We start from the raw sequence: 27,285 nt of genomic DNA, 5'->3' as shown, positions 1-27,285 counted from the left end.
TTAAGTTCTTAATCCATTTTGAGTAGATTTTTTTACTATCAAGTAAGTTTTCAGGACACAAAATCAATATAGAAAAATAGTTAAGTTTCTATACACTAACAATGAACTGTCAAGAAAAGAAATTAAGAAAATAATCCAATTTACAGCATTGAAAAGAATAAAATACTTGAATATAAGTTTATCCAAGGAATTGAAAGATCTATACACTGAAAACTATGAGACACTGATGAAATAAATCAAAGAAGATACAAATAAATGAAAAGATATTAATTGCTCATGCATTTGAATAATAAATGTTATTTGAATAATAAATGTTGTTAAAATACCTGTATTGCACAAAACAATCTATAAATTAATGCAATCATGATCAAAATTTCAGTGCTGTTTTTACAGAAATAGGAACAACAATCCTAAAATTTTATCCAACCAAAAAGACTCCAAATATCCAAAGCATCTTGAGAAAGAAAAACCAAAATGGTGTCATTATACTTCCTATATTTAGACTATATTGCAAAGCTATATTAATCAAAACAATACAATATTGGCATAAAAGCAGACACCAAACCAAGCATGTCTACTTGCTGGACATGTGGCAAAGCCATCCTATGGATTCCTGGTAAAGGAAAGTACAATGTTTATTGCAGAGTACCAATCAAGGAGAATGGGTAGCCAGGGCTCAAGAGATCTGAAATCCCCAATATCTTTTAAAAACAGGTTTTTAAAGACAATGTGAGAGAGAAGGTTGCTGGGTGCCTGAAAAGCTCATGCACATTTCTCTGATTGGTTGATGGAGAGGTAACATGGAGGTATTTCAGGAATCTCAAGTATCAGTTATCTGGCTCAAGCCACTTTGGGGTCTACTTACTGGTTGTCATCATGCAGTTAACTTCTTTTACCTGGTGGAGTGTTTAGTATGTGAAAAACGGGTCAAAGATACAGCTCAGAATATTATCTGTAGCCCTTGAGGAGGAACTAAAGGTCTTTGATTTTGTTTTGTGGTTAAACTGTTGTTATTTGATCTTGCTTGACTATTTTGTTTCTGAACTTTCTTTTAAAAATTAATTTATCTGATTTAAAATATGACTTATTTGATTAAATTTGATCTTTGGAACTTGGGGAAGGCCTAGGAGGCTAAAGCTTTTTTTTTTTTTTTTTTTTTTTTCTTTTTTACGAACAAGAGGCAAAGGACTCTGTTTCAGCAGGTCCAGTGGAACAGAATTTTGTTGTTCAGTCGCTCAGTCGTGTCTGACTCTTTGCAACCCCATGAACTGCAGCACACCATGCTTCCCTGTCCTTTACCATCTCCCAGAGCTTGCTCAAACTCATCTCCACTGAGTCAGTGATGCCATCCAACCATCTCATCTTCTGTCACCACCTTCTCACTCTTGGCTTCAATCTTTCTCAGAATTAGGGTCTTTTCCAATGAGTCAGTTCTTCACATCAGATGGCTAAAGTATTGGAGTTTCAGCTTCAGCATCAGTCCTTCCAATGAATATTCAGGCATGATTTCCTTTAGGATTGACTGGTTTGATCTCACTGTTGTCCAAGGGGTACTTTCAAGAATCTTCTCCAGCACCATTTGGACAATGGAGCAGAATAGAGAGCCCAGAAATAAACACAAGGTAATATGGTCAGCTAATCTTTGATAAGGGCACCAAGGATATGCAATGGAGAAAGGATACTCTTTTCAATAATAGTATTGGGAAAACTGGAGAACCACATGCGAAACAGTGAAGCTGGACCCTTATCAGTTTAGTTCAGTCACTCAGTCATGTCTGACTTTTAGTGACCCCATGGACTGCAGCACAGGAAGCACAGGCTTCCCTGTGTATCACCAGCTCCTAGAGTTTGCTGAGACTCATGTCCACCAAGTTGGTGATGCCATTCAACAACATCTTATAACATAAACAAAAATAAAAATAGAAATGTATTTCTCTTCTGGTTTAGAAGACCTTTATTATCATCATGAATAATGATGTTTCTAGATCTATTTATACATATATCAAAAATCTAGTTGTGTGAGTTAGAAGGAAAACATTTTGAGTTCCATTTAGATTTTCTCTATGGCTATGCTTCCTATGTGGACAGATGCTAAGTCCATTTTATTCATAATTAATATCCTAGAAAAATCCAAATAATTGTTTTATTACAAATATCCTTTAATTATTTAGAGTTGTTTTTATTTGTCACTTTCTTTTACACTTAGGAACATTATAGCTAAATAATAAATAGTATCTATAATCATACAAAGCAAAACTTCCATAAAAGGCTTGAGCACTGAGTATACTATCATTTTTGTTATGAGAAAGAAATTGCACCAGTTCTACACATTATGCATCATGTGCCTCATGTGAACAATACAAATGTACCAATATTTTCAGGCACATAACAATAATTCTACACTGTAACTCCAAAATTTTATCCTGCTGAGAAAACTACTTAAAATATGAAGTAATGATTATTAGCAATCTCAAAGTGTTTATGAAAAGACTTGAATAATACTTTTGTAAAGTGTATCACCAGATCTTTGGGGTTGGTTTCCTACTAATTATTTACAAATGTTATAGACTATTTTATTTTTAAACTACATTTTCCAATATTGCCAGCTTCTATGTTCAGTTCAGTTTAGTTCAGTCGGTCAGTCGTGTTCAACTCTTTGTGACCCCATGAATCACAGCACGCCAGGCCTCCCTGTCCATCACAAACTACCAGAGTTCACCCAAACTCATGTCCATCGTGTCAGTGATGCCATCCAGCCATCTCATCCTCTGTTGTCCCCTTCTCCTCCTGCCCCCAATCCCTCCCAGCATCAGGGTCTTTTCCAATGAGTCAGCTCTTCACATGAGGTGGCCAAAGTATTGGAGATTCAGCTTTAGAATGAGTCCTTCCAACGAAAACCCAGGACTGGTATCCTTTAGGATGGACTGGTTGGATCTCCTTGAAGTACAGGGGACTCTCAAGAGTCTTCTCCAACACCACAATTCAAAAACATCAATTCTTCAGTGCTCAGTTTTCTTCACAGTCCAACTCTCACATCCATACATGACCACTGGAAAAACCATAGCCTTGACTAGATGAGTCTTTGTTGGCAAAGTAATGTCTCTGCTTTTTAATATGCTGTCTAGGTTGGTCATAACTTTCCTTCTAAGGAGTAAGCGTCTTTTAATTTCATGGCTGCAATCACCATCTGCAGTGATTTTGGAGCCCCAAACAATAAAGTCTGACACTGTTTCCACTGTTTCTCCATCTATTTCCCATGAAGTGATGGGACCAGATGCCATGATCTTTATTTTCTGAATGTTGAGCTTTAAGCCAACTTTTTCACTCTCCACTTTCACGTTCATCAAGAGGCTTTTGAGTTCCTCTTCATTTTCTGCCATAAAGGTGGTGTCATCTGCATATCTGAGGTTATTGATATTTCTCCCGGCAATCTTAATTCCAGTTTGTGCTTCTTCCAGCCTAGTGTTTCTCATGATGTACTCTGCATAAAAGTTAAATAAGCAGGGTAACAATATACAGCCTTGACATATTCCTTTTCCTATTTGGAACCAGTCTGTTGTTCCATGTCCAGTTCTAACTGTTGCTTCCTGACCTGCATACAGGTTTCTCAAGAGGCAGGTCAGGTGGTCTGGTATTCCCATCTCTTGCAGAATTTTCCAGTTTATTGTGATCCACACAGTCAAAGGCTTTGGCATAGTCAATAAAGCAGAAATAGATGTTTTTCTGGAACTCTCTTGCTTTTTCGATGATCCAGCAGATGCTGGCAATTTGATCTCTGGTTCCTCTGCCTTTTCTAAACCAGCTTGAACATCTGGAAGTTCACGGTTCACGTATTGTTGAAGCCTGGCTTGGAGAATTTTGAGCATTACTTTACTAGCGTGTGAGATGAGTGCAATTGTGCGGTAGTTTGAGCATTCTTTGGCATTGCCTTTCTTTATGATTGGAATGAAAACTGACCTTTTCCAGTCCTGTGGCCACTGCTGAGTTTTCCAAATTTGCTGGCATATTGAGTGCAGCACTTTCACAGTACTTTCATCTTTCAGGATTTGAAATAGCTCAACTGGAATTCCATCACCTCCACTAGCTTTGTTCATAGTGATGCTTTCTAAGGCCCACTTGACTTCACATTCCAGGATGTCTGGCTCTAGGTCAGTGATCACACCATCGTGATTATCGGGTCGTGAAGATCTTTTTTGTACAGTTCTTCTGTGTATTCTTGCCATCTCTTCTTAATATCTTCTGCTTCTGTTAGGTCCATACCATTTCTGTCCTTTATCAAGCCCAACTTTGCATGAAGTGTCTCCTTGGTATCTCTAATTTTCTTAAAGAGATCTCTAGTCTTTCCCATTCTGTTGTTTTCCTCTATTTCTTTGCATTGATCACTGAGGAAGGCTTTCTTATCTCTTCTTGCTATTCTTTGGAACTCTGCATTCAGATGCTTAAATCTTTCCTTTTCTCCTTTGCTTTTCGCTTCTCTTCTTTTCCCAGCTATTTGTAAGGCCTCCCCAGACAGCCATTTTGCTTTTTTGCATTTCTTTCCCATGAAAAATAAATGGAAAAGCTTCTATGTTAGACTAACATTATGTTAGAGACTAATTTACAGTTTGCTTTTGGCACTCTTTCCTCAGTCTGCTGTGTTGGAAAGAACATGGACTTTGAAGTCATGTTGTTTTGGATCTGAAGTCTGTCACCTGGGCTGTGTGGGATGCTTGAGAATATAGCATCTCAGATTTAGTTTCTTTATGTGTAAAATGAAGATAATAATACACATTTTACAAGGTTCCTGTAAGGATTGAATGAGGTAATAAGTATGTGAAAAGTGCTGTCACAGTCATATAGAGTAGATTAATGGATAAGTGTTAGCCGCTTCAATCTCTATCTTTTCTAGATACATTAGCCAGATCCTACAAACTTCTCAGTCATCTTTTTCCAAGTCCATTCTTTATATTTCCCTATTGAATAAATTAGGCTTGTTTAAGACTTGACTAGCAATTCTATTCTTTCTGTCACCAAGTAAGAGGTGCGTTTTCTAACACCTGTTCTCTGACTCTTTGACATCATCTAGGTATCTAAAAATCAATTCACTTCTGACACTAACTGCCTAGCATTAGTGTAGAGCCTACAAGCTAAAGCGGTCAGTGCCACAAAACTGCTTCCACTTTAGTCACCAGTCACAATTCCCAGTTGTCATTCTAACAAACCAACTATAAATTTGGGAGTTCCGATGACTTGGCAGTTCCTCCCGTTTGATAATTTTGATAATTTGCTAAAAGGACTCACAGAACTTGAGAAAACACTTTTTCTTAAGCTTCCCAGTTTATTATAAAGGATACAGCTCAGAAAAGCTATGGAAGAAAAGCTGTGACCAAAAAACAGAGACATTACTTTGCCAACAAAGGTCTGTCTAGTCAAATTTATGGTTTTCCCAATAGTCATGTAGGAATGTGAGAGCTGGACTATAAGGAAAGCTTAGCACTGAAGAATTGATGCTTTTGAACTTTGGTGTTTGAGAAGACTCTTGAGTTCCCTTGGACAGCAAGTAGATCAAACCAGTGAATCCTAAAGGAAATCATGCCAGAATATTCAATGGAAGGACTGATGTTGAAGCTGAAACTCCAATACTTTGGCCCCCTATGGAAAGAACTGACTCATTGGAAAAGGCCCTGATACTGGGAAAGATTGAAGGTGGGAGGAGAGGGGATGACAGAGGATAAGATGGTTGAATGGCATCACCGATGTGATGAACATGAGTTTGAGTATGCTCTGGGAATTGGTGGTGGACAGGGAAGCCTGGCGTGCTGCAGCCCATGGGGTTGCAAAGAGTCAGACATGATGGGGACTGAACAGCAACAATGATGTTAAGGAAACTGAACTTCAAAAAGATGATTGAAAGTAACCTGTTTATGTCCATTGAGAGACACTAAACATTTGAACCTAGGCTAATTTACCTTTAAGACAGCCATTTCGATCTGACCATGTGATACATTGAAGCTTTATGTTACTAAACAGATATATGTTCAAAATACCCATATTTTATTTTTATCAACCATGCCCGAACTTATAAGATTCTTAGATAATGTTGGGTGAGAGATGATATAAGATATATTAAAAAATGAATAAAAATGACTCCTACTAACATGGAATTTATAAGTATCGGTGTAAAGATAATATTGTGATATAGGTAAGTATACACAATTTAATATAATCAATGTGCAAATTCTTAAAAGGAAATAATTAATTGCTGTACATTGATGGGATATATAGCTATATAAAATTGTTGTTCTTCATGCCTGGAACCAACCTCCTAAAAGTTTTAGAATTTCCTGAGTGAAAGGATCACCCTTTATTACTAATAACAAGCTCTTTCCAACCATCCTGAATTCACGCTAGTCAGGTGAATCTTGGCTGATCACTAGCTATCTTCAGGATGTGAGCTGGTCTCCAGAAAGGCCACACCATTGTTGGAAAATTGGAACTTTTAGTCGCACTCCTTGACTTTCAGGGAGAAAAGATAAGAGATCCAAAACAGTGTTCACACACCAATGCAATTAATTTAATCATTAATTGGTTGCTAATCAATAATTTTTGTCACTAGATATAAAACTAGGTGGGGTTTCTCAGGTGGCACTAATTGTGAAGAACCTGCCTGCCAATGCAGGAGGTATAAGAGATATGGGTTTGATCCCTGGGTCAGGAAGATCCCCTGGGTCTTGGGTAACCCACTACAGTATTCTTGCCTGGGGAATTTCAAGGACACAGGAGCCTAGCAGGCTACAGTCCACAGGTCAGAAAAGAGTTGGACATGACTGAAGTGACTGAGCACACAAATATAATACTAGGTACTTGATGGATTCAGCGGGGTGATGCAATGACTGGGAATTTGTAAGTTTCTTTATAATAAAGCTAACACAGGGGGAAAATACAATGGTTGATAACACTGTATTATTCACAGGAGGAGAGATGCTTCACTTACTGTTAACCAAGGGTAGACTTTCTCAAGGTAAAAAATCTAAAACATGAGACTTAGAAATAGTAAAAGAAAGACTAAAAGGAAAAAATAAGGAAAAGAACAAATTAGGAAGAAAGAACATCAGAGGTTTGTTGTCCAGAAGGGTTTGTCATACAGAAGCAGGAAGAAAACCTATAATTTTGAAGCACAATGTTCAAGGTGAGAGTAGATGGGTATATGGCCAGACCCAGAAATTGTAGGACCTGGTAGGCCTGGTTAACAAGCAGGGTTGAGTCCATAAAATGTTCTAAGAAGGCAAATAAAGGAGGTGATTTCTTTTTTAAAAGAATGTCTGGCCAATCTCAGAAGGTAGAAAGAAGGTCAAAAGAAGCATGTTGGCCTGGTTGAAGACTGTTGCAGGACATTTGTGGTGGCTCAGATAGTGAAGAATCCACCTACCAGTGCAAGAGGCCAGGATTTGACCTCTGGGTTGGGAAGGTCCACTGGAGAAAGGAATGGCTACCTACTGCAGTGTTCTTGGCATGGACAGACAAGCCTGGTGGGCTATAGTTCATGGAGTCACAAATAGTTGGACATGATCGAGCAATTAACACACACATGGGAAAGGTAACAGTGGTGGTAGTGAAGACTGAGAGAAATGTACAAACTCCTAATGTATTTTGAAGGTAGAATCAATGTAAGTAACCATCTTTTATAATCACAGACAACATTTTTGAACAAATAGCTGTCATTAATGACCTCTACTATTTAACCATCCTCACACATGCCAAAACCCTGTAAACCAGACTATAAATACTTCACAGAAAGTGCTTTCACTATAATCATTATTATATTGAATTTGCCAAAAACAGTACATATTTTCAGTATTAATTCCTGACTTGCTAGGATTTGGCACATTTGACTACTTCCTGCTCTTAGAAACATACGACTACTTTAATGTTTGTAACACAACTCTCTGGATCCACATATATCTATGCTGCTGCTGCTAAGTCTATTCAGTCATGTCTGACTCTGTGCGACCCCATAGATGGCAGCCCACCAGGCTCCTCCATCCCTGGGATTCTCCAGGCAAGAACACTGGAGTGGGTTGCCATTTCCTTCTCCAATGCATGAAAGTGAAAAATGAAAGTGAAGTTGCTCAGTCGTATCCGACTTTTAGTGACCCCATTGACTGCAGCCTACCAGGCTCCTCCATCCATGGGATTTTCCAGGCAAGAGTACTGGAGTGGGGTGCCATTGCCTTCTCCAATATCTATGCTAGTTTATGTTTATTTTCTTTTAGGAACTTTTATTTTCCTCAAACTCTGTGGTTATATTCAAGAGTAAATTCAAATTTGACATTCTCTATGCCTTTACTATGGGATTCCCAGGTGGTACAGTGGTAAAGAATCAACCTGCCTATATAGGAGACACATGAGACACAGGTTCGATCCCTGGGTCAGGAATATCCTCTGGAGTAAGAAATGCAACCCACTGCAGTATTCTTGTGTTATATATAAAACTTATTGGAGTATTCAAACTCGAATGTACAGAGGAGTTTGGCAGGCTACAGTCCATGGAGTCACAGAGTTGGACACGACTAAGAAACTGAACACACACAGACACACAATGCCTTTGTTTATACTTACCTTGAGATATCTTAACAACACTATATCCTGCAGTCACTGCTCCATTCTGAAGTTTAGATCCATGGGCTTCCCAGTTGGCTCAGTGGATAAAGAATCTGCCTACCAATGTGGGAGGTGCAAGAGACGTGGGTTTGATCCCTGAGTCAGGAAGATCCCCTGGAGGAGGAAATAACCACCCATTCCAGTATTGTTGACTCAAATATCCCATGGACACATGAGCCTGGTGGGCTTCACAAGACTGCATGACTGAGCATGCACACACATTCCTCTTGGCAATATGAGGCATGCATTCCTGAGCATAAAATAGCCAAAATACTCCACAAACCCATTCAATGCTAACAACTGAAAATGCTAGGAAATATTCTTAAAATATTATGAAAGCATTAAAGTGGTAAAATATTATGAAAGCATTAAAGTGGTTGTTAAAAATGCCATGCCAAGTTTATATGAATATAGTACAGTGAGACTACTTTTGTCCTGGGGGCATTTGCTGATACGGGCAAATTTGAACTTCAGTTTTGATGGCATCTTGGGGCAAGAGGAGTAGAATTCCAAACCCAGGTGTTTCCTGGGAAAGTGTCTACCAATAGAAGTTGGAACTCAAAGGACTGTTCCAAAGAATAGCAAGGAGAGATAAGAAAACCTACTTACATGAACAATGCAAAGATACCGAGGAAAACATTAGAATAGGAAAGACTAGAGATCTCTTCAAGAAAACTGGAGATATCAAGGGAATATTGAAGCAAGGATGGGCACAATAAAGTACAGGAACAGTGAGGACCTAACAGAAGCAGAAGCTATTAAGAAGAGGTGGCAAGAATGCACAGAAGAACTATACGAAAAAGTCTTAATGACCAGGATAACCACTATAGTGTGGTCACTCACCTAGAGTCAAGACATCCTGGAGTGTGAAGTTAAGTGGGCCTTAGGAAGCATTACTGCGAACAAAGCTAGTGGAGGTGATGTAATTGCAGCTGAGTTGTTTCAGATCCTAAAAGATGATGTTGTTAAAGTGCTACACTCAATATGCCAGCAAATTTGGAAAACTCAACAGTGGCCACAGGACTGGAAAAGATCAATTTTCATTCCAGTCCCAGAGAAGGGACACACCAAAGAATGCTCAAACTACCCTACAATTGTGCTCATTTCACATGTAGCAGAATAATGCTCAAAATCCTTCAATCTAGGTTTCAGCAGTATGTGAACCGAGAACTTCCAGATGTACAAGCTGGATATCAAAGAGAAGAACCAGAGATCAAATTGCCAATATTTGCTGGATCATAAGAAAGCAAGGGAGTTCCAGAAGAACATCTGCTTCATTGATTGAAGTAAAACCTTTGTGTGGATCACAACCAACTGTGGAAAATTCTTAAAGAGATGGGAATACCAGACCACTTTACGTATCTCCTGAGAAATGTGTTTCCAGGTCAAGAAGCAACAGTTAGAACTTAACATGGAACAACAGACTGGTTCAAAATTGAGAAAGGAGTATGACAAGGTTATATATTGTCACCCTGCTTATTTAACTTATATGCAGAGTATACCATGTGAAGTTCCATGCTGGATGAATCACAAACTGGAATCAAGATTATTGGGAGAAAGATCAACAACCTCAGACATGCAGAAGATACCACTCTAATGCAGAAAGTGAAGAGGAACTAAAGAGCCTCTTGATGAGGATGAAAGAATGAAAAAGATGTCTTCAAATTCAACATTAAAAAAGTAAGGTTATGGCATCTGGTTCCATCACTACATGGCAAATAAAAGAGGAAAAAATGGAAGCAGTGACAGATTTTATTTTCTTGGGCTCCAAAATCACTGCAGATTATGACAGAAGCCATGAAATGGCTTTTAAGACACTTGCACCTTGAAAGGAAAGCTATGACAAACATAGATGGTGTATTAAAAAGAAGAGACATCACTTTGCTGACAAAGGTTCACACTGTCAAAACGGTGGTTTTTCCAGTAGTCATGTATGGATGTGAGAGTTGGACCAGTAAGGATGAGGGCCAAAAATTTGATGCTTTGAAATCATGGTGCCAGAGAAGACTTCTGAGAATTGCTTGTATAGTAAGGAAGTCAAATCAGTCAACCCAAAGGAAATCAACCCTAAATATTCATTCAAACAACTGATCCTGAAGCTGATGCTCCAATACTTTAGCCACTTAATGGAAAGAGCTGACTCATTGGAAAAGACCCTGATGCTGGAAAAGATTGAAGGCAAAAGGAGAAGGGAGTGGCAGAGGATGAGATAGTCAGATAGCAACTCCAAATCAATGGACATGAATTTGAGCAAACTCTGGGGAATAGTGGAAGACAGAGGAGCCTGACATGTTGCAGTCCATATGGTCACAAAGAGTGTCACACAACTTAGTCACTGAACAACAATGAGATATTGATGCTAAGAGCTGCCTGTGGACATGGATCTCTAGAGGATGAAGCCATCCTCTTTGGCATGAAATATTCTCATAAATAATTTTAAAGGACAATGAGTAGCACAGAGTTAAAATTAACAAAGAATACACAGAAACCAGGTGCCCTGAGAGAAAGTTAAGAGAAAATCTGTCTCAACACTGTAATTAGAAATATCAGACAGTTTAAAACAATTACTTTGTTTAAAGAAATAAAAGGCAAGTCTTACTACCTTTGCAGGTAATGAAAATGTACTAAAATATTGGTATAAAAGTATACCAAAGAACTACACATAACATCTATAAATGAAAATTGATAATTAGTTATTAATAACTAATAACTGATGTAATAACATGATGGATGAGTTTAGCCAATTAAGCAGAGCTGAAAAAAAATCAGTGAATGAATTAGCTCAGAGAATTTATTCATAATGCAATGCAGAAACCTCAAATGGAATATTTGGAATAGAGATTGAGAGACATGGAAGACAGAATAAAAATGATCTTTAAGTGAGAGTAAAAAGAAAAACATACAGGGGTTATTTGAAGAGCTTATTATGGGAATTTTCCAAAAGTTTCCTAGATGAAAGACATCAAACATAAATCAAGAGATTTAAGAAGCCCAATATATCCAAACTAAACATAGAAAGGAGCCTAAACCTAGAAACATTTTACTGAAGCTGTAGAACCTCAAAAACAAAAAAGATTTTGAAAGTAGCTGGAGGAAGAAAAAGACATTCATTTCACTTCATTTCATTTATTTCAAAGTGTGAGACATTGAGCTTACTTCTTTACAGCAATAATGGCCTTCTGAAGACAGTGGAATTATATCCTGATGTGCTGAAAAAAAAATAACTGCCAACATGTAATCCTATATACAAGGAAAATGTCTTTTAAGAATGAAATTAAAAATAAATTTTTAGAAAATAAAGATCAGAAAGTTCACTAAAGATAATTCTATATGATATACTGTAGGCGAAAAGAAAGTGATCATAGATTTGGAAGGTCTATAATGAAAGAAGGAATTAAGTGCAAATAAGGCTTCCCTGATAGCTCAGTTGGTAAAGAATCAGCCTGAAGTGCAGGAGACCCCAGTTGGATTCCTGGGCCGGGAATATCCCCTGGAGAACGGATGGGCTACCCACTCAAGTATTCCTGGGCTTCCCTTGTGGCTCAGCTGGTAAAGAATCCACCTGCATTTAGGAGACCTAGGTTCGATCCTTGGGTTGGGAAGATCCCCTGGAGAAGGGAAAGGCTACCCACTGCAATATTCTGGCCTGGAGAATTCCACAGACTGTATAGTCCATGGGATCGCAAAGAGTTGGACAGACTGAGCGACTTTCACTTAACTTATCTTACTATAAGCTAGAGTATATATGGGTAATTTAAAAAATAGTACAGGTTTAAGGTTATGATAATATTCAATAGTTGTAAAATAAAAACTCAGTAACATATGTCAGAATCGGATTTAAAGGAGCAACATGTTCTAAGATTCTTATTTTAAGAGGATGGCAAAGATATTAATTGATATTTTTAGATAACTTAAATATGTATGTTGCGTGCTTTAAGACAATCAACAAAATAATAGAAACTGTTCAAGTCCCAATGAATATCTGGAAAAGGGTTACAATAGTGATATAGTCCATTAATATGAAAAAGACAAAGAAAGGAAACACAAAAAAGAGAAATTATGAAATGAAAATGAACACTTATACCCAAATATGTCAATATACTAAATGAATAAAGTGAAGTGTTCTGGGTAAAACAAAAATATTATCAGACTTTTTTGGGAAAAAAAAATAGAATATAACTGTGTGCTGTTTAAAAGAAGTGCTTGATTTTTGCTTCCTGGACGTCAAGTGAGAGACTGAAAGTCCCAGACGCTATCGCCCTACACTTCCTTCCATCACGCAAAACCTGCCTGACCCACTGCTGTTATGGGTGATGGGAGGATCTGGTGTACCAGGCGGAGCTGGCCCAGCCAGCTGAGCGATAGGACGAAACGGTGGACTCCATGAAGAAAAAAGCAGGATTGAATGTGGACTTGACAGTTGAATAAAGAAATCTCTCATCTGTTGCGTGTGAAAATGCTACTGGAGCTAAGAGAGCTTCCTAGAGAACAATCAGCAGCACTGAACAGAAAAAAGAAAATGAGGTAGGTGAAGGCAAACTCAAAATGATTAGGGAATATTGGCAAATGTTTGGGGCTAAACTAATCTGTTGTGACATTCTGGATGTACTGAACAAACCCCTCATTCCAGCAGCTAACACTGGCAAGTCCAAGATTTCCTATTATAAAATGAAAGGGGACTACCACAGGTATCTGGCTGAATTTGCCTCTGGAAATGAGAAGAAGGAGGCTACGGAGAACAACTTAGTGGCTTTAAAGCTCCTAGTGATATTGCAGTAACAGAACTTCCACTGACACATCCCAATTGCTTAGGTCTTGCTCTCAATTTCTCTGTATTCTACTATGAAATTCTTAATTCCCTCAAACCGAGCCTGCAGGTTGGCAAAAGCAGCTTTTGATGACGCAGTTGAAGAACTGGATACGTTGAGTGAATAAAACTATAAAAATTACATTTACCATGTAATTATTATTAAATACGGAGAAGCTGATGGCACCCCACTCCAGTATTCTTGCCTGGAAAATCCCATGGACGGAGGAGCCTGGTAGGCTGCAGTCCATGGGGTTTCGAAGTCGGACACAACTGAGTGACCTCACTTTCACTTTTCACTTTCATGCATTGGAGAAGGAAATGGTAACCCACTCCAGTGTTCTTGCCTGGAGGATCCCAGGGACGGGGTAGTCTGGTGGGCTGCCGTCTATGGGGTCGCACAGAGTCAGACACGACTGAAGTGACTTAGCAGTAGCAGTAGCAGTATTATATAATAATCTGGCACTGTGGACTTCAGACATCAGGGTGATGGTGAAGAGCAGAATAAAGAAGTGCTGCAGGATGTGTAAGATGAAAATCTGTGAGACATAAAAGGCAACAAGAGAAATCACCTCTGAACACTCCACACTCCCCATCCCACCCTTCTAGGAAATCCACCAATGGTCACTGAGAACCACCAAATCTGACTTTTTACCTTCAGTCTCAGAATTTAGGCTCCTGCCTTATTTGGTTTGTTGTTGTTTTTAAACAGTTTTCATAAGTTCTTACAGGCAAGAGTGAATTTCTGTGGATTTCACTGGTCCCAAGCATTAGGTTCTTTACAACACTAACAAGAATGCATAAGGGCCTTTTCAGCATTACTGTATTGTCTCCTGCCAGATATGGCAACAGAGCCATTAGAAATGAAAGTTACATTTGAAAACCATTAGACTTTCAGGTGATGCAATCATGTACTGCTACTGCTGCTGCTACTGCTAAGTCACTTCAGTCGTGTCCGACTCTGTGCAACCCCATAGACGGCAGCCCACCAGGCTTCCCCGTCCCTGGGGTTCTCCAGGCAAGAACACTGGAGTGGGTTGCCATTTCCTTCTCCAATGCATGAAAGTGAAAAGTGAAAGTGAAGTCACTCAGTCGTATCCGACCCTCAGCGACCCCATGGACTGCAGCCTTCCAGGCTCCTCCATCCATGGGATTTTCCAGGCAAGAGTACTGGAGTGGGGTGCCATTGCCTTCTCCAGAGACAGGTAAATCACACTGAAGAGATGTGTGTGGTATCATTTTCCCTTTTTCTGGTTATTCAAGTAGAACTTTATGCCAGTGTTTAAAACTAATTGGATGTTAGCTGGAGGTGATTAAAGGTTGTTTGGGGGATTGTTGTAATGGTTTTGCTATAAAAAAGGGTTTCAAACGCTGCTGAAATATTGCTAAAAAGTATGGTTCTAGTAACAAGTCAACAATCCATGGCTGCTCATCCTTGCCTAATCTTACTCTCCCTTCAAAGCAAGTTATCATTAAAGGTAGTATGAAAAAGCCTGCATCCATGTTCAGTTCTTTCTTTCTTCTCCTACCCTCTTAATCCAGCACTACCCCTCCTCCTTTGCTAACTCAACCTCTTGTTCAATATGTGTAACTTGTAGGGAATTTGTACTACTAGATATATGTCTGACTGGAGCCACAACTACAGAATTTGTATTGTTCTTACTGATACACAGCATGGATTAACATTAAATTTAAAACAAACCTGAATTTAAATGCCAAACATTATCGCAACTCCAACCTTTATCCTTCTAAGATAAAATCTCTACTCTAAACATACAATAAATAAATAAAAAATATAAGAGGTCCTTGTAAAATATAAGGTTACTGAAAGTGCGAAATTGTTTTAAGGGACCAGATCTGATAGACAGAGTGCCTGATGAACTATGGATAGGAAGTTCATGAGATTCTACAGGAGACAGAAATCAAGACCATCCTCAGGAAAAAAAAAATGCAAAAAAAAAAAAAAAAAAAAATGGCTGTCTGAGGAGGCCTTACAAGTAGCTGTAAAAAGAAGAGGAGCCAAAAGCAATGGAGAAAAGGAAAGATATACCCATTTGAATACAGAGTTCCAAAGAAAAGCAAGGAGACATAAGAAAGCCTTCCTCAGTGATCAGTGCAAAGAAATAGAGGAAAACAATAGAATAGGAAAGACTAGAGATCTCTTTAAGAAAATTAGAGATATAAAAGGAATACTTCACACAAAAATGAGCTTGATAAAGGACAGAAATGGTATGGACCTAACAGAAGCAGAAGATATTAAGAAGAGGTGGCAAGAATACACACAAGAACTATAAAAAAATATCTTCACCACCCAGATAATCACGATGGTGCAATCACTCACCTAGAGCCAGACATCCTGGAATGTGAAGTCAGGTGGGCGCTCGGAAGCATCATTATGAACAAAGCTAGTGGAGTTGATGGAATTCCAGTTGAGCCATTTCAAATCCTGAAAGATGATGCTGTGAAAGTGCTGCTCTCAATATGCCAGCAACTTTGGAAAAACTCAGCAGTGGCCACAGGACTGGAAAAGGTCAGTTTTCATTCCAATCCCAAAGAAAGGCAATGTCAAGGAATTCTCAAACTACTGCACAATTACACTCATCTCAGATGCTAGTAAAGTAATGCTCAAAATTCTCCAAGCCAGGCTTCAACAATACGTGAACCGTGAACTTCCAGATGTTCAAGCTGGTTTTAGAAAAGGCAGAGGAACCAGAGATCAAATTGCCAACATCTTCTGGATCATCAAAAAAGCAAGAGAGTTCCAGAAAAACATCTATTTCTGCTTTATGGATGATGCCAAAAGACTTTGACTGTGTGGATCACAATAAACTGTGGAAAATTCTGAAAGAGATGGGAATACCAGACCACCTGACCTGCCTCTTGAGAAACCTGTATGCAGGTCAGGAAGCAAAAGTTAGAACTGGACATGGAACAACAGACTGGTTCCAAATAGGAAAAGGAGTATGTCAAAGCTGTATATGTCACCTTGCTTATTTAACTTATATTCAGAGTACATCATGAGAAACACTGGGCTGGATGAAGCACAAGCTGGAATCAAGATTGCTGGGGAAAATATCAACCTCAGATATGCAGATGACATCACCCTTATGGCAGAAAGTGAGGAAGAACTAAAGAACCTCTTGATGAAAGTGAAAGAGGAGAGTGAAAGAGGTGGCTTAAAGCTCAACATTCAGAAACTAAGATCATGGCATCCAGTCCCATCACTTCATGGGAAATAGATGGGGAAACAGTGGAAACAGTGTCAGACTTTATTTTCTGGGGCTCCAAAATCACTGCAGATGGTGACTGCAGCCATGAAATTAAAAGATGCTTACTCCTTGGAAGGAAAGTTATGACCAACCTAGATAGCATATTCAAAAGCAGAGACATTACTTTGCCAACAAAGGTCCGTCTAGTCAAGGCTATGGTTTTTCCTGTGGTCATGTATGGATGTGAGAGTTGGACTGTGAAGAAAGCTGAGCGCCGAAGAATTGATGCTTTTGAACTGTGGTGTTGGAGAAGACTCTTGAGAGTCCCTTGGACTGCAAGGAGATACAACCAGTCCATCCTAAAGGAGATCAGTCCTGGGTGTTCATTGGAAGGACTGATCCTGGAGCTGAAACTGCAGTCCTTTGGCCACCTAATGCAAAGAGCCGACTCATTTGAAAAGACCCTGATGCTGGGAAAGATTGAGGGCAGGAGGAGAAGGGGACGACAGAGGATGAGATAGTTGGATGGCAACACCAACTTGATGGACATGGATTTGGGTGGACTCTGGGAGTTGGTGATAGACAGGGAGGCCTGGCGTGCTGCAGTTCATGGGGTCGCAAAAAGCTGGACATGAGTGAGCAACTGAACTGAACTGAACTACCTATTAGGTATCTCTACTGTGTGACTAATACGTGCACAAATCTGACATGTCTATCAAGTTCCAAACTACCTTTCCTTTTTTCCCTGTCTTCATCTCATCCCCGTCATTGTCTAAGGCATCATTTATGGTCTCATGATACTGCTTTAGTTCAAGTCTTCTCTTTGAGTTTCTTCTCTTTGAGGTTCACGCTCCTCCTATCTGCCACACTTTTTTTTCTAAAAGATTGGTTTACTCATATGAAGCTTTCATTTAAAACTTTTTAAAGGCCTTAAATACCAAGGATAAAATTCAAACTCTGTAACATGATGTTCAAGGATCCTTGACAATCTCTGCTTTTTTTTTTTTAATTTTTATTTCCTCCCAAAGTCTCATGCACCTTTTGTACATTAGTTATACTATTATAACTTATACTTCCCTGAACACTCCCTGCTCCCTGTCTCCTCCCTACCTTTGTACCTACTTATCCTCTTACCTGGAATGTCCTCTCCTGTTGTTTACCCACGTGACAATTTCCTACATATCCTGATAGATACAGTCAGGTATTACATTCCTTGCCTGATTAGTCCTTATGGTGTTATTCACTTCTTCACTTTCTACCACAGAATATTTTTTCCTTCCAATTTTTAAATTAGCTATTTAAATCTTTATCTATTGTATTAAGGCGTAAACTACATGCAGGGAGGATTTTTTCTTGTTCATTTTTTCTCCTCTTAGCATTTATATAAGAAAGACTCAAAAGTTAAACTTATTAATAAAATTAAAATTGATGTGGTAGCTTAAACATATTTATTGAAAGAAGCAAGAAGGGTCAGTCAGTAGACTGGTTGTGAGAAAGGAGAGCAATGCTATAAAAAGTAGATGGAATAACAGGTAAAGAATATCAAATGGCACATTTGGTGTGATAGTCCTAAAACCTGTTAGCACCTTCAAGGAAGTGTTTTCTGGGTAGAGCTGTACAGCATTGATATTGCGCAACTCAGGAGGGTGTCATACACATCTAGGATGTGGTTGTGTTGCGTGGAGCAGTCCTGACTGCAGAAAACCCTGATTGGTCGTACCTGATTTCCTTGATTAAATGAATCATGTCATTAGATCCCAGAAAATAAGTATTATTTGCTATGACCATTGGGAGTCATCATTAAGTAAAGGCCTATATTTTGCCTAACCTAAATGATGGGAGAAGTGTGTCACACCTTTTGGAAATCTTCCCATCAAAAACAAAAAGATTAGGTACCTAATGTAGTAAGTTCTAATTGTACAGAAAAAAAAATTCCCAATTAAGCCAAATAAATGAACCATTGCAGTGGGTTGAAATCCATATCCACTTGTAACATAATTTTCTGTTTGCTTAAGGCTTACACATGAATATTATAAATTGCTGTCACATTCTTTCTGACCAAATAATTTAGAAAATAAATTTATATACTTGTGTTACCCATATTGTTAAATACTTGGTATCCAGAATCCTAAGGACTGAGCTTCATATGTGATAATTAGAATTTGCTTACATGAACTAATGGCTTCATCTGCTGCAGAATTTCATGCTAGTGTGGATACTCTGTTTTTATACCTAGAACATCATTTGGTTGCTAACAGTATAAACCAGAGCTTCCCTGGTGACTCAGACAGTAGAGAATCTACTTGAAATGCAGGAGACCTGGGTTCAGCCACTGGGTCAGTAAGATCCCCTGGAGAAGGGAATCACAACCCACTCCAGTATTCTTTCCTGGAGAATTCCATGGAAAGAGGAGCCTGGTGGGCTATAGTCCATGGGGTTGCAAAGAGTCAGACATGACTGAGTGACTAAGCACAACACACTATAAACTAAACACACAGATCACAGTTTTTTCTGGGAAGCAGCTAGAAAGAAAGAAAGAAAAAAAAAAAAAAAGCTCTTCTAGATTCACCTGAGGCTTCCCAGGTCTCTCAGTGGTAAAGAACCTGCCTGCCAGTGCAGAAGATACAGGAGAACTTGGTTCAATACCTGGGTCTGGAAGATCCCCTGAAGGGGGACATGGCAACCTGTTGCAGTATTCTTGCTGGGAAAATCCCGTGAACAGAGGATCCTGGAAGATGACAGTCCATGGTGTCACAAAGAGTCAGACATGACTGAGAGACTAATCACAGACACACATACCTGCAAATGCTATTTTAAGGCAATTAATCCTATTCACTGCCCACTCTCAGGAATTATGTTTTCCTACCCAGGCTCTGGAGAAGGAAATGGCAACCCACTCCCGTACTCTCGCCTGGAAAATCCCATGGACAGAGGAGCGCGATAGGCTACAGTCCATGGGGTTGCAAAGAGTCGGACACAACTGAGCGACTTCACTTTCACTTTCACCCAAGCCAAAATCTCCTAACCTAAATATGTTCTCCACCTACCTGATAATAGCCCTTTCCTTTGGCTAGATATATTCTTGAAAATAGCTTCTCACAGTAAGAGTAGCCACTGGCTTATTGCAGATCACCCGTTTTATCTGTTATAATATCTCTTTCTACAGATCCTCCTGCTGTGGAACCAGCATTTCTGGAAATCCGGCAAGGACAAGACCGAAGTGTCACTATGAGCTGCAGGGTCCTAAGAGCCTATCCAATACGGGTGCTGACCTATGAGTGGCGCTTGGGCAACAAATTATTGCGGACGGGTCAGTTTGACTCTCAAGAATACACAGAATACCCAGTGAAGAGTCTTTCCAGTGAAAACTATGGGGTTTATAATTGTAGCATCATAAATGAAGCTGGAGCAGGGAGATGCAGCTTTCTTGTTACAGGTAAGGTGCTGAATATTTTGCTTTTTTTTTTTTTTAGATCATAGGAGCTTAGGCTCTTGTCAGTGTAAGAATGAAAGCATTTTGCAAATCCATGGAGCATATTATGAACAGCTTGCCTGTTCTATTTAGAGTGTCTACTCATTTATTTTCAAGGCAAGTCATTTTAGTAGTTAAGATAGTTTATGTGCCTATAAAATAGGACAGAAGCTTATGTGAATTTGAATAGATTTGGTGATGAGGTTGGTTATTTTGAGTATCACAGTAATAAAGTGACAAATCTTAACCAGCTTTTTTTTTTTAGATCAAATTGCAAATATTAACACATATTTTTTCTGCAAGTCAAAAAGCTCTTGCAATCCATTATCTGTGCTGGTTTTAAGAGTGCTTTCTTTTTCTTGTTTATTTATTAACTCAATGTGTGGTGAATGTACATTTTGTCGTTGGCTTACAATAGGATCACAGATATTCAAAGGGAAATCAATATAGTTGTATTTGGTATATAATGAATTGAGAAAATTACCACTTGATGTCATTATATTTTACTGTATTTAAAGAGATAGTACATCTGTGTTAAATTATATATATTTATTTAAATTATTTTTGTAATCTAAATCTCTTTTTGAGCTAGGGTTTAAGCATATCTTAAAAGAATATACTCCTTTTCATTATTATTTTGTCCTAGATAAAGTTTGTTGTAACAGTTATAGTGTTTATGCTACTAAAAGAAGAAACTGGATATTATATGTTATATATAAAGCAATCACAAAAATTATGATTAAAGTGTTTCAAACTTAATTAAATCTTGTTCATTGGTAATATAAATTATTATTAATAAGTTCTTACTCATTAGAGAATTCTCTAATATGGATTGCCTTGGGACATTTAACTTCCTGAAATAGGATATTAGGTATTAATAGGTAAAATATAATTGACTAACCAAAGAATATGAATACATCCTCTCCACTGGATCTTACCACCTCTTGGTTTTGCAATCTCTTTTATTAACATTCAGTTGAACTTAAGGCTTTTCTACTATAATTCTTCAAGTGAACTGTTAAAATTAAAAAATCCCTAGGACTGATACTTACATGATGATCTAATTTTTATCCCTAGGAATATTTAAAAGGCTAAGAGAATGTAATGTATTACTCTAGGGGTAATTTAAATGGCATGATATACTTTCATTCCATATATATATATATTATTATTTATATATATATACATATTATTTCCAAAGAAATAAGACTCTTTCAAAAGCAATTATTTTTCACATATTGGTACAAATGGAGTACTTTACTTTCTTTCATTATCCCTTCAAAATAAAAATACCCCATAAAATTAACTAAACTCCTTTCTCCAATTCTTTCAGCTTTATACACATTCTGCTTTTCTTTGGTGACACTGTTTTCTAACTTGGACTATATTAGATTATGCTCCTCTGTGAGATTTTCATTTGTTCTTTATTATATGATCCAAATCCTATTTCTTGAGCTAGAAGACAAGCTGAGACTGGAAGAAACACTAGCTCCATTCTCCCATCCCAGATTCATGGGGTGCAGTAAGTAGATTTCAATAGCTGCAGAAAGGGATAAACCTGTTGTGGATTGCCCCATGGAGGGAGAGAAAATAACCCCAGGCATTAACTTATTTCCAGTGTGCATTTTTCAGTCTTCGGGTCAGCTTCATTTTTTTCAAGATCTCCACATAAAATCTAACAAAGTTTTGAAGAAGAGAAAAGGAAATTATTGAATCCCAAATACAGTATAATTCCAGAAAATATATAAAGAAATTAATGTATCCATAGAATCAGACATCTGGAAGAAACTTTGAAAGGCCTTTTACTTTTTCTATTAAAACATAGCATAATTAGTAATACTATGAATTAGTATATAATATAGAATTAGTAGCAATTCCCCACAATTCAAAACTCTTTGAAGCTATGCAGAAGAGAACTAGGAAATATAATATATGCGAGGCTGCATATATTCATTATGCATGTGTTCTTTACCCAAAAAACTGATCATTGAAGACAATTCTCTTTCCTTCCTTGAGGCCCAAATTAAGAAACATTTAAAATGTCATCGTTAAAACTATTTTACCAAATTTAAGAACACACTTCCACTTGCTTGCTGTGAATATCATGTAGTCACCTGAAAGTGGATTTGGTCTGACTGTACATCAAAATGTATAAAGCTGAACACAAAGGCAATGGCAGCCGCATGTCTATATTTATTTTAGCTCCTGGGAAAGCTCAAAAGTCCAGGCCTGTTGTCTTCATATATATCATGAGTATGTGATATGTGTCAGTGTTCAGTGGTAGGAGAGGAGGGTTTTGTTTACTGAGAAGTCAGGCAGGGTGTGAGAATATTTCCCTAGAATGGAAAACAAGAAAGTAAGCAAAGGTATTTTAGGAACAATGACCAGCCTAGCTTGTAATCCACCATCTATGTAAGGAAATATTAACTATAATATTACAAAGTACTGTGTAGTTCATGTATTTTATTTTCTAGTATTGTTATAGTGAAGTTAAGCCTGGTGTTTATTTGTTTGTTTCTGTGGTTTAAGCCTTTGTGATCTATAGCAATAATGCAAACACCATTTTATCATATTTTTCTATTAAAGAATTTTTACAAGTTCTAAAAATAAATGTGGAATTTTAATTTATTAGAATAAATCCACTTTTTATGTGAAATTCTAAATATATATGTATAAATACATAGACATAAGTATTTTTATATTAATAAATAGTTCTGTACTATTCAGCATGTCACTCCACTGGAGCATGGATTTCACTTTCTCACAGGTCCAAATGCTCCAAATTAACATTTGGAAAAAATGTTTTTAAATACTCCAAAATATGTAAACACATTCATTATATTATAGATATGAGTAAATAACATGCTAGGTTAGATCCTGGCACACAGCTTGATCCAGAAAAGAAAACCAGGAAATCTGGGATGATGAAACAATGGCCAAGATGAATGATTAGATGGAAGGACTCTTACTGAATATCATTTCTTTGTTAGGAAAAAATGAGGATAAAAGGATAGTTCAAGGTGAAAATACGCAGTGGCCTGAATAGTGTCCCATGTGTGTGCTCAGTTGCTTCAATTGTATCAGACTCTTTGCAACCAATGGACTGTAGCCCACCTGGCTCCTCTATCTGTGGGATTCTCCAGGCAAGAATACTACAATGGGTTACCATGCCTTCCTCCATGGGATCTTCCTGACCCAGGAATTGAACCCATGTTTCTTATGTCTCCTGGATTGCCAGGCGGGTTCTTTACCACTAGTGCCAGCTAGGAAGCCCAAATAGTGTCCCTCAAGAAGGTAAATCTATGTCCTAGTCCCTAAAACCTGTGAATATCATTTTGCATGGTAATACATGATTAATTTAAGGATTTTGACACAAGAAGCTTTTCCTGGATGGTTGATGTTGGCCTTAAATGCAATAATGTGTACCTTATACGTAAGGCAGAGGGAATTTTGAGAGAGGAGAAGGCAATGTGAGTACAGAGGCAGGGATGCAGTTAAACCAGTGTTTTGATAAACTCCTTTCTTTAAAATGTTTCAAGTTAAATAGAACTGCTTTGCCAGATATCCTCAACTCTGATACCCTACTCAGGCTAAACCCCTGCACAATAGGCATAGCAACTTCTCACAGCTCAGAAAAGTTATAAACAGTGGTTGCTTTTACCTCCTAAAGAGCTAACTGAAACAAGGCTGTAACTGCTAAAGCCTGGGAGGAAAAGCACCTTGGGAGGTTGCATCGCCCCCTGCATCTGTCACTGATGTTGGTTTAAGCTATACATTGATAAAGACCCCTAAGGGATGCTTCAAGATTGAAATGTTATGCCCATTATATAATAAAGTGAAGATAAGATGTCTGCAGCAGCTTGATTACACAGGATAACAGATGAGAGAGAATCTGTTGGCAGATTCTGTTGAAATGCCCAGGTTTAATGAAGATGCACTTTGACTTCCTTGAATATGAAAAAATAGGCTATCTGAATTAAAATGCATAGCAACCCACTCCAGTATTCTTGCCTGGGACATCCCATGAATAAAGGAGACTGACAGGCTACAGTTCATGGGTTTGCAAAGAGTCGGACATAACTTAGTAACTAAACAATAATGACAACAACTGATTTATAAAATTTTAAATTACTTATGTCTTTTAAATTATTTAGTGATTGAGATGGTAGTTCTAAACTATCCCATAAGCATAATTTTTTCCTTTAACAAATTTGTTTCTGACAATATGTATCTATTGAAATTTTATGGATGTTAGTAAATTAAGACTTAAAAGCAGATTGGACAAGGATATGAATCGAATTTTTCCGTTTACTTCTTTTGATTAGTTACTTGAATAAAATGTGGAAGCTTTCATGTGACAGTATATATATGGGTACTTATTAAACTATATTTTAAGTCAGTTAAAGTAAAAGCAGAATAACATGGTTGTCAATTATAGCCCAGGAGCAAAAACAGAATGTCTTTATAACCTCCAGAGGGTATATATACACAGTTACATATGCTGAAACTTGTGAATCATTTAAGATTGCATCAGTGAAAACAGTTTTAAATTCTATTAAATGAAAAATACTAAAACAGTGGTATATTTTTCAACAGGTAACATTAGGTATACTATTAAAAATTTTTATTGCATAACTACAAATTATAATTCAGCATGAAACAACCATTATTTTCCCTTTGCTACTGATTTTCTTTGCAATCTGACAAATATTTAAGTTATTTACTATGTACCTACTGACTGTCAGGTACTAGATTATACCAGAAGTAAAACAATAAATATCCTCTTCTCAAAATCTTTCCCCTAGCATGTATATTTCTGAGTCTTGTCATTTTTGTATTTGCACAGTACTCTGCAGCCACCATTTTCTTTTTAACCCTATTGCTCCTGTAAGCCTTATATTCTCTTATCTAAGATATTATGTCCTTTATATATATTTTAACTGCTAGCTGAATTTTTAATCTTTATCTCTTTCAATCTATTTTCTATACTACTGGGCTTTATTTTTCCAGAAAATAGATCTTATTCTTAGTGATAAATGTTTGTGGCTTATAGGTGAAATGCAAACTCATTTTCATGGATCTTTAAACCATTCATTAATATCCTAAAATAAAGCTTATCATTTCTCCTTCAATGCTATCAATTACTTTAAACTCCAGTCAAACTAGATTCTGCTGCCATCTCTTAAGTTACATAATTTCAGGACTCTGTCCCTTTGTTCACATGATACTTTATTCTAAAATACTAGCTCTTTGTGTATTCCTCTACTAGAGTTGTGATGACTTTTGTTTGTACCTTTACAAGGATTATATTGACCTTTGCTCTTCAGCCAAATACAGAAATGTAGGCTGTAATAATATATTATTTTACAATTTACAAATAAATTATATATGTTAATATTTATTGAGTATCTGAAAGTATCTGTAAAACTGAGTATGGCATCACCAACCGAATGGACATGAACTTGAGCAAACTCCAGGAGATAGTAAAGGACAGAGGAGGCTGGTGTGCCGCAGTCCTTGAGGTCACAAAGAATCAAACTTAGGGACTGAACAATGAAACCATGATTTAAACAGAATAGAAAATTACTTCATTCAGGTTAAAACCTTGAAGTATTATTTCAGAAACTAATGTAGTAGCTCTGTCCCACAAAGTCCTCAGGGGTCCAGGTTTCTTCCATCTTTCTTTTTTTTTTTTTAATTAATTTTATTTTATTTTTAAACTTTACATAATTGTATTAGTTTTGCCAAATATCAAAATGAATCCACCACAGGTATACATGTGTTCCCCATCCTGAACCCTCCTCCCTCCTCCCTCCCCATACCATCCCTCTGGGTCGTCCCAGTGCACCAGCCCCAAGCATCCAGCATCGTGCATTGAACCTGGACTGGCATCTCGTTTCATACATGATATTTTACATGTTTCAATGCCATTCTCCCAAATCTTCCCACCCTCTCCCTCTCCCACAGAGTCCATAAGACTGTTCTATACATCAGTGTCTCTTTTGCTGTCTCGTATACAGGGTTATCGTTACCATCTTTCTAAATTCCATATATATGCATTAGTATACTGTATTGGTGTTTTTCCTTCTGGCTTACTTCACTCTGTATAATAGGCTCCAGTTTCATCCACCTCACTAGAACTGATTCAAATGTATTCTTTTTAATGGCTGAGTAATACTCCATTGTGTATATGTACCACCATTTTCTTATCCATTCATCTGCTGATGGACATCTAGGTTACTTCCATGTCCTGGCTATTATAAACAGTGCTGCGATGAACATTGGGGTACACGTGTATCTTTCCCTTCTGGTTTCCTCAGTGTGTATGCCCAGCAGTGGGATTGCTGGATCATAAGGCAGTTCTGTTTCCAGTTTTTTAAGGAATCTCCACACTGTTCTCCATAGTGGCTGTACTAGTTTGCATTCCCACCAACAGTGTAAGAGGGTTCCCTTTTCTCCACACCCTCTCCAGCATTTATTATTTGTAGACTTTTGGATCGCAGCCATTCTGACTGGTGTGAATCAACACACAGAAATCCCTTGCATTCCTATACACTAATAATGAGAAAACAGAAAGAGAAATTAAGGAAACAATTCCATTCACCATTGCAACGAAAAGAATAAAATACTTAGGAATATATCTACCTAAAGAAACTAAAGACCTATATATAGAAAACTATAAAACACTGGTGAAAGAAATCAGAGAGGACACTAATAGATGGAGAAATATACCATGTTCATGGATTGGAAGAATCAATATTGTGAAAATGAGTATACTACCCAAAGCAATTTATAGATTCAATGCAATCCCTATCAAGCTACCAACAGTATTCTTCACAGAGCTAGAACAAATAATTTCACAATTTGTATGGAAATACAAAAAACCTCGAATAGCCAAAGCAATCTTGAGAAAGAAAAATGGAACTGGAGGAATCAACCTACCTGACCTCAGGCTCTACTACAAAGCCACAGTTATCAAGACAGTATGGTACTGGCACAAAGACAGAAATATAGATCAATGGAACAAAATAGAAAGCCCAGAGATAAATCCACGCACATATGGACACCTTATCTTTGACAAAGGAGGCAAGAATATACAATGGATTAAAGACAATCTCTTTAACAAGTGGTGCTGGGAAATCTGGTCAACCACTTGT

General features: G+C 37.7%; 1 protein-coding gene and 1 pseudogene across 1 annotated transcript in view; both read left to right on the top strand.

Moving 5' to 3' along the window:
• Nucleotides 1-27,285, top strand: part of MDGA2 (MAM domain containing glycosylphosphatidylinositol anchor 2) — a 926,008-nt gene that overhangs the window by 760,876 nt on the left and 137,847 nt on the right. Inside the window, exon 9 of the mRNA XM_002690859.7 lies at nucleotides 19,823-20,092. Coding sequence (XP_002690905.2) covers nucleotides 19,823-20,092 — 270 coding nt within the window. The remainder of the gene's footprint in view (nucleotides 1-19,822; nucleotides 20,093-27,285) is intronic.
• LOC107132855 (14-3-3 protein epsilon-like) lies at nucleotides 801-13,992 on the top strand (annotated as a pseudogene).

This window comes from Bos taurus, chromosome 10 (assembly GCF_002263795.3).
Source record: "Bos taurus isolate L1 Dominette 01449 registration number 42190680 breed Hereford chromosome 10, ARS-UCD2.0, whole genome shotgun sequence".
In the NCBI taxonomy this organism is placed as follows: domain Eukaryota; kingdom Metazoa; phylum Chordata; class Mammalia; order Artiodactyla; family Bovidae; genus Bos; species Bos taurus.
This window is presented reverse-complemented; position numbering and strand designations above follow the sequence as displayed.